The 8,190-nt window shown below is 59.6% G+C and overlaps 1 protein-coding gene across 2 annotated transcripts; it reads right to left on the bottom strand.

Moving 5' to 3' along the window:
* Positions 1–2,261: 2,261 nt before the first annotated feature.
* On the bottom strand, positions 2,262–8,190 carry MYADM (myeloid associated differentiation marker). Of its 2 annotated transcripts, none has more exons than XM_032793043.2 (2): positions 8,055–8,190; positions 2,262–4,493 (listed from the first exon to the last, which is right to left on the bottom strand). In XM_032793043.2, the coding sequence occupies exon 2, from the start codon at positions 4,480–4,482 to the stop codon at positions 3,574–3,576; it is 909 nt and encodes a 302-aa protein (XP_032648934.1). In that variant the 5' UTR covers positions 4,483–4,493; positions 8,055–8,190; the 3' UTR covers positions 2,262–3,573. The 2 variants fall into 2 exon arrangements, with proteins under 2 accessions (XP_032648934.1, XP_032648935.1); XM_032793044.2 differs by lacking the exon at positions 8,055–8,190 and adding an exon at positions 6,382–6,420.

The raw sequence follows: 8,190 nt of genomic DNA, 5'->3' as shown, positions 1-8,190 counted from the left end.
GGGGGGGGGCGATGGCTGGGTGATGACCCAGTGCATGCTGGGCTGGGGCAGTGTGGGGTGCGCTGCTCACTGTGGGGTACCCTGAGTAGGTCCCGTTCCGCCCCCACACCCAGCAGCCTTGGGCGGGTGAAGGTGCCTGCCGAGAATAGCTGGTCCCTGACTCATCCTGCGGACGCACCCCCCGCTCCCCCCGGGACCGATAAACCTCCCTTTCTTGAGAGAAGATTGACTCATCCAGGCTAAAAACAGTGGGGGGGAGGGGCTGGGACTGGGAGCCAGGACTCCTGGGTTCTCTCCCCAGCTCTGGGAGGGGGGTGGGTCTAGTGGTTAGAGCAGGCAGGGGCTGGAAGCCAGGACTCCTGGGTTCTCTCCTCAGCTCTGAGAGGCTTCTTGCCCAGAATCAAGGTTCCCATATCCTACGTCCGGTCAGGAACCCCATGGCACTCCCCCCACCGGCCCCCGAGGCCGAGCAGGGCTCCAGCCGCATTCCTCAGCGCAACTCGTAAAGACAGAACCGTTCCGGCCCACCCGAAGGCCAGCAGAAATCCCGGGCTGCCTCGGCCCGGGCCTTGCCCATCGCACGTACCCGTCCTCGGGGAGAGGCTGACCCAGGCTAAAGGTCCTGCCCTGGCCCGGCAAACTGGCCCGCTGGCCGGTGTGTTCAGAGCCAGGCCCAGCCTCCTGGCTGGGGTCAGTATCGAACCTTCGCGCCCTGCCCACGTCAGCCGGCCCTTGTCCTAGACTTGAGGGGCTTAACGAGTGTCGCTTGTTACCACACATGCCGGTCAGTTGCCAAGGCAGCTTCAGGGTTAAGCACCCCAGAACCTGGTATCACCCCCCTCCTTGAGCCCACTGGTCCCAGCACCCCAAAACTCAGGGTGACTGCCAGGCCATTAGGTCTCAAAGCTTTACATGAACTGTTTATGCCTGTGCCTTATGGCATATGGGCCCAGAGGCTATTTCTGTGCCAAATCAAATGCCACCGCTAGCGGTATGGGCTACAGGTCTAGTGGTGGGGGCGGGGGGGCTGGGAGCCAGGACTCCTGGGTTCTCTCCCTGGCTCTGGGAGGGGAGTGGGGTCTAATGGTTAGGGCAGAGGGGGCTAGGAGCCAGGACTCCTGGGTTCTCTCCCCAGCTCTGGGAGGGGAGTGGGGACTGGTGGGTTAAAGCGGCGGGGGGCTAGGAGCCAGGACTCCTGGGTTCTCTCCCCAGCTCTGGGAGGGGAGTGGGGTCTAGTGTTTAGGGCAGCGGGGGCTAGGAGCCAGGACTCCTGGGTTCTCCCGTTGATGCTCTCCCCTGACTGTGGATGACAGGGCTGGCAGGGGAGAAGAGTGCAGGAAGGGGTTAACACTAGCCAGACAGCAGCGCCTCCCGTCACTCCTTTCCCAGCCCAGACAGGGCTGTTTGTAGGAATCACCTCATTCCAGGCCAGCCTTGCCCAGCCCCTTCTGGCACCAGCCCCCAGAACCAGCTCCTCCCCACGCTGGAAAACAGCCCCCCAGCTATACATAGCAATGACCTCATCTGGCTCGTGGCCACCTCTGGGGTGCGGGGCGGGGGCTGGGTATACGGGGATCCCTTGTCCAGGGCTGAGATGCAGCCGTCTCTGGGGTGGGGCCGTCCCAGAGTGGTGATGAGTTGCCAGCACGGGAGATGGTGACATATCTTCTCTCTGGGTCTTTCCCCGGCCATCCCTATGCAACAACAGCTGCGTTCAGAGAGCTCCTCGCAGAGGAAAGGCAGCTCTGAGCTGGAATTTCCACTGGGCCGGACCCATCCCTTCTCCACGCCCAGCCTCAGCCGCAGCCTCTGCAGAGAAACAAGCCTTTCACTGATGGGGGCTGCCCCACATGGCTTCCTCCATGTTCACCCCACCAGTGGGATCAAAGCCAGCACTCCCTGGAGGGGAAAGGCCCCATTCCCCGCCCCCTAAGCCAGCCAGTCGCTGCCGTGGGGCCGGATGGGAGCCAGCGCCCCCTAGAGGGGACAGGTCCCAGCTCCCATTCCCTGCCCCCCTGAGCCAGCCAGTCCCTGCCCTGGGGCCAGATTGGAGCCAGCGCCCCCTAGAGGGGACAGGCCCCGTGCCCCATTCCCTGCCCCCGTGAGCCAGCCAGTCCTTGCCCTGGGGCCAGATGGGAGCCAGCGCCCCCTAGAGGGGAAAGGCCCCTTGCCCCATTCTCTGCCCTCCCTGAGGGATTTTTCCATGTTCAGCTTCCTGCCCTAAGCTCTAAACAGGAGACACGACAGACAAACACAGAAAGGATCTTTCGGTCATTTATTGTTTTCTCTGTATATATTTATACAAATCTAACCCACCTCCTGTAATTTGCTATGGCAATGGTGACACCAACACTTGCAACGAGGCCCATAATACTTTGTCTGCGTTTATACCGGTGTAAAAAATAGATGTATAAAAAAATTACCAGATGAATGATACAAAAAGAGAGAGACTGGACAGATATAAGCAGCTAGCTACATTCTAGCACTGAGAGGCACAGGTCCGGCGACACCACCTTTAAGATAATGGCCGCCAGGACTATTTAAAACCCCTGGATAAATATTTAAGAACCAAGCAAATGGAGTTTGAGGGCTTTTTTTTTTTTTGGTGCTTTTAAATTTCCAGCTAGAGGGCTGATTCTGTGATTTACCTTTAAGGCTCCAACAGGCAAGGGTTTCTGACCTCCAGACAAATATTTTCATTAAAGGCTGCGTGCTGTTAAACCCCTAGTGGCTTTTTCTTAGGAAGGTGCAGAGTGCACCCATTACCTTTAAGACTCCAGCAGGCAAGCATTTTTAATCACTAGACAAATATTTCCATTAAAGGGGAGTTGTCACCTCTTTCCTGCCCTCCCCCCCCACTCCTTCTGGGATTGGAGGTGTTGGGTTAAAAGGCCCCAGTATCACTGGGCTCTGCCTGTCAGGCCACCCATTTTTCATCCGCCACAGCTCCCGCTGGAGAAAAGACACAGAATGGCCTATGGTCGGCCATGATTCCTCCCCACTCCCACCCCCAGGCACCATGAAGGGGAGGCAAAGGAGTTCTTAAAGGGCCGGGCTAAGGCAAAAAGAATAACATTGTTATTACAAGGGAGTGGGTACGCCTGGACGGGGAGTGCTGGGGAGCGGGGACGGAGGGGGGAAGAAGGAAAAATAATGAAAGCAAGAAAATGAGAGAACAAAAGACCAAGTGAAAGAAAAGAAAGTGAGAGCTCCAAGAAAAGGAGGAGAACGATCAAAAGAGAGAGAAAGACAATAAATGAATAAATACGTGACGGGAAAAAAAGGAAACGAATGAATGAAAGAGAGGAAATGAAAGAAAAGCAAGAGAGCAAAGAATAAATAAGAAAGTCAAAGAGGGATAAAGGAAAAGAATGAATGAAAGGTAAAGACAGTAAATGAAATAGGAAAAGAAAGAAAGAAAGACAATAAATGAGAGAGAAAAAGGATGCAAAAAGAAGGAAAGAAAAGAAGAGAAATGAATGAGGACAAGACAGACAGATGAGATCCGGAGAACCCGGTGGGAGCCCAGCCCTAATCCCCAGCCCTCAGCCGACCCAACAGCCCCTGGCGCGGCTAGGCCTGGATGAAGATGAGCCGGGCAGAATACACCAGGTCGGCCAGGTAGACCAGCAGGTTGATGGCCGTCAGCACGGCAATGGCCACCAACTTATCCCAGGGGCAGAAGCTTCTGCTGGTGCTGCAGCTGGAGGGCCGGCGCGGCTGACCACGCTGCTTGCTGTCGAAGTTGTAGATGGGCCAGATGACGGTGGCCGTGGCGTACATGAGCACGGCCAGCAGCGTGTAGCCACTTAGGAACTTATTGAAGGCGCAGGGCAGCCAGCCGGTGCACTCTCCGATGCACAGCACGATGACCACCAGCGAGAGGATGAAGCAGATGCAGTAGACGGCCAGGCACCACTTCAGCCCCTCGTGGTGGTCATAGGAGACCGGGTCACTGATGAAGACAAAGATGATGCAGGCCACGAAGGTCTCTACCACCTTCAGCAGCCCGGGCACGGAGGCCATGTAGCCCGTTACCTCGCCTGGCTTGGCCCGGGTCATGGTCACCTCCATCGAGTAGGCCAGGCAGGTGAGGCAGGAGAAGACGGTGGCAGCGATGCGGTAGTCCTTGGTTTTGCCAGAGGGGGCTTTGTGCTGGATGTAGGTGACCGGGTAAATGACGGAGGCCGAAAGGCACATGAGGGTGGCGTACATGGCGAAGGTGATGGGAAAGTTCTTCCAGGAGACGGGCATGCGGTGCTGGAGCCCGACGAACTCCACCAGCAGCACCAGCAGCGTCATGGCAAAGCAGAAGCACCAGCAGAACATGCACCAGTCACCACTGCGGTCTTCCCAACCCCCTTGGTGCACCACCAGGCTGAAGGTGACGCAGGCGAAAAGCGCCTCCAACAGGCGGATGATGCCCACCTGCGAGGTCAGGGCCTGTGTGTTGCCCACGGACTTGGCACGCTGGATCGGCATGGTGGGGTCACCTGGGGAGGAGAGTCAGGGCACGGTACAGGAATCCGGCATGTGCACAGAGCCGGGCAATCTCCATCCACTCCAGCAGGGGGCAGCCGGGACAGACAGACAGACAGACGGACACACACACACTCTCTAAGGGGGCTGTCTCAGTGCCTCTGGTCCAAGGCAGACACCCCATCCCCAGTCACGGGCAGGGCCCAGCTGAGCTGACCTTGGGGTTCCTGACCCCAGTGCCCTGTGGGTAGCGCCAGACTGAAAACCTTGGGGAAAGGGGGCTAGGAGCCAGGACTCCTGGGTTCTCTCCCCTGCTCTGAGAGGAGAGTGGGCTCTAGTGGTTACAGCAGGTGGGGCTGGGAATCAGAACTCCCGGGTTCTCTGCCCAGCTCTGAGAGGGCAGTGGGCTCTTGTGGTTACAGCGGGAGGGGCTGGGAATCGAGACTCCTGGGCATTCTCTCCCCAGCTCTGAGAGGGGAGTGGGTTCTAGTGGTTACAGCAGGAGGGGCTGGAAATCAAGACTCCTGGGTTCTCTCCATGGTTCTGAGAGGGGAGTGGGGGCTAGTGGTGAGAGCACAGGGCAGTGGGAGTGTGTATCTCTGGAGCATGAATTGTGTGGGGAGGAGAAGGGAGATGGAGGAAGAGAGGGAAGGAGAGAGCAGCCGAAGGAAGGAGTGACGGAGGACTCTGGGCTGGGACAGAAAGATGGGAGCATGATGGGGGCCCCCTGAGGCTGCATGGGGGCAACCCGGGGGCACTGCCAGGCATAGGGCAAATTCACAGAGGGAAAGATTCCCCCGACCGGTCCTGGGAGCCAGTGCCCCCCCCGCCCCGGTCCTAACCAGATCCTGGGAGCCAGGGCCCCCCCTCCGGCCCCGCCCAGGTCCTGGGAGCCAGGGCCCCCCCTCCGGCCCCGCCCAGTGTCCTGGGAGCCAGCACCTCCACCTTCGGAGATGTCTGGATCCTGGGATCCAGGGCCCCCTCCCCCCAACTCCAACAGCTGGAACTGCTCAGCCAGGCCTAGAAATATCCTGTCATGGAACGTGGGGTGGGGGAGAGATACACATAGGACCCTCCCCCCAAACCAAGTGGTCAGACAGCTGCTCCCCAATATGTCCCACTGCTCCCCATTCCCACCCAAAGCTGCCCCTGCTCCCTCCCCATCCGGCTTCCACCTACTGCCTTCCCCACTGCCCTTGCTTGCTTGGATGTGGGGGTGAAACAGTTTCAGCCCCGGGGCAGGCCAGGAACCTTCAGATTGAACTGGGGGGTGAGGGGGTTAAAGGGCCACACATGGTTTAAGAAGGGGGTGGCAGGGAGGAGTGAGATCCAGATGCTGGGAGGGAGACCTGTTCCCATACCCCAGTCCTGGGGTCCCCCCACAGCAGAGCAGTGGCCCCAGCCTGATGGTAGGGGAGGAGGGTCTAGTGGTTAGAGTGGGGGCGGGGGGGGGGAGCGCTGGGAGCCAGGACTCCTGGGTTCTACTCCCGACACACTGCACCCTCTGCACCACTCCTGCCCCTCTGTCTGCCTCAGTTTCCCCACCTCTGAGGAGCGGAGGGGCTGGGAGAACCCACTCACTCAAACAAGTTAATTCAACACTGACAGCTGGGGTGAGGGTGATGGGGAAGGCAGTTAATGACTCCAGTAGGAGCCATGTCACTTTCTCTCGGTTCCTCCTTCGCACAGATCCGCTATGTCGGTGCCTGTCAGGCGGGAGGGGTGGCTGGAAACTCGCCCCGCCCCGGCCCAGCCCATGATGCTGGGGGCCAGACACTGGATCGTGCTCTTTCCTGAGAAGAAAGTGGGCAGCTGGGTCGGGAGCCCTGCTCCTCCCTGATCGTGGAACCCAGGAGTCCTGGCTCCCAGCCCCCACAGCCAACCCACTAGACCAGTGCTTGCCTGTCTCAGAGCGGCTCCCTTGGTCTGTCGGGTAGTGCTGGGCTGGGGGCCAGAGAGGAGGGGCAAAGGGAGGGGGAGGAAGGGCAGTGGGGTTGCGGGGGGGGGGCAGCCTGCAGCCACTGCCCTTATAAGGCCTAGAGAAAACCCAGCCCCAGCGTGTTATTTTCCACCTCTCTCACTTCAGCATTTCAGGGCCTTGGGCACAGGCCTGAAACAAGGCTGGGCTTCCTTAGCAGGCGAGTGCAGCAGGATGCCTGGGTTCTGTCCTGCCTCTGTGCAGGCAGTGGGGTCTAGTGGTTAGAGCAGGGGCTGGGAGCCAGGACTCCTGGGTCCATTCCCTAGCTCTGCTACTCCTTTGCTGGGCTACCTGGGGCGAGCCACTACCCCGCTCTGTGCCTCTATTTCCCCAGCTGTGAAATGGGGATCACCACCCCGAGCCTTCCTGCCCTGAGCCCTCTGAGTGAGGTCTGCGGGCGCCAGGCAGCGGATCCCCATAGTCCCACAAGCCTGGATGAAAGCACCCCTACTCCCTTCCCCAACATTTCGATTCACGCCTCCCTGGGCAGGTCGGCTTTCTCTGGCAGAACCCACGGCCCATACAACCCTGCTGATGCCAGGGCCCCACCCACTCTAACCACTAGCCCACACTTCTCTCTCCCTAGCCTGCCGAACCTGCCAGGAGGGGCTCTTGCATTGCCATGTTGTGTGATCTCCATCCCACCCCACCAGGGGCAGTTCTGAGCCCTCCCTGTAGGGGGCAGCGGGACAGACAGACACGCCCCACCAGCCTGCCACCCCCTGCAGGGCTTACCCGCCAGTGGGACAGACAGACACTGCCTGGTAAACTCCTTCCCCCAGCCGTGACCCCCCACTCCTATGTCACTCAAGGGGCCAAGAGATCAAGGGATGAATTATATGGGGTCACAGTCATCTCCCCCCACAATCCCCTCTTCTGGGGGGCTGAGATTTTACAGCTCCCTCCTTTTTGTGGGGTAACCGCTCCCCCCCCCCGGAAAATATTTACCCCAGTGATGGGCAAAAATTCCTATTGGGGAGATATGTTAAGAGGCAAGGGGGCTATGTCCTGTGGTGGGGTTTTTTGGGGGGACAGAGGGGTGGCCCCACAAATGCTGCACCCTGGATTTGACAGTCCTACCCAGATCTCAGTGCAGCCAGGGTGTGGCTGGACCCTGAGCTGCCTGAAATATTCTGCCATCCACAGGGCATGGCAACCCCCCACCAAAGGACCAATCCCCCCCCCAGCCCCCGGAGGGGCTGCCCCCCAGCCCCAAATCACAATGGACCCCTCCAATCCACCAGAGCACCGAGTCACCCCACACGCTGCAGCCCCCCACCACATGCTCCACTCACCCTCACTAAACCCCCCACTTTCTGACCCAGCCCCCAGAAATCCTCTCAAGCCACACACCTCTCATCCTCCCCACAACCCCCCCAAACGGTGATACCCCCCAAACCCCACATTGTGCTGGGTCCCCCAAAAAGTTCCGCTCACCCTCCCCCCAAAAATAACCCCTCGGTTCCGATCCAAGCCCCACACAGAGTCTGACCCCGCCCCACGCCGCTCCCAGAGCTGGGGGTCCCCCAGACACGTTTCCATTGCGCTCTAGGCGCGGTGCGCAGGAAGCGGGGTGCGCATGGAGCAGGGTATTTACCTGGCTGGGGGGGCCTGGAGAGGCGGGGGGCTGGAGCGGATCTGGGGCGCTGGTTGCTCCGCTGCGCGCTAGCTGCAGAGATTTGAAAGCGCAGAGCTGGGCGCGGCAGGGGGGGTATCTCCGCTCAGGGCGGAAA

The sequence above is a fragment of the Chelonoidis abingdonii genome, chromosome 11 (genome assembly GCF_003597395.2).
Source record: "Chelonoidis abingdonii isolate Lonesome George chromosome 11, CheloAbing_2.0, whole genome shotgun sequence".
NCBI classification, from domain to species: domain Eukaryota; kingdom Metazoa; phylum Chordata; order Testudines; family Testudinidae; genus Chelonoidis; species Chelonoidis abingdonii.
This window is presented reverse-complemented; position numbering and strand designations above follow the sequence as displayed.

Bases quoted from the DNA above. Each gene is read 5' to 3' on its own strand.
- MYADM (XM_032793043.2), bottom strand. From the start codon at position 4,482: ATGCCGATCCAGCGTGCCAAGTCCGTGGGCAACACACAGGCCCTGACC.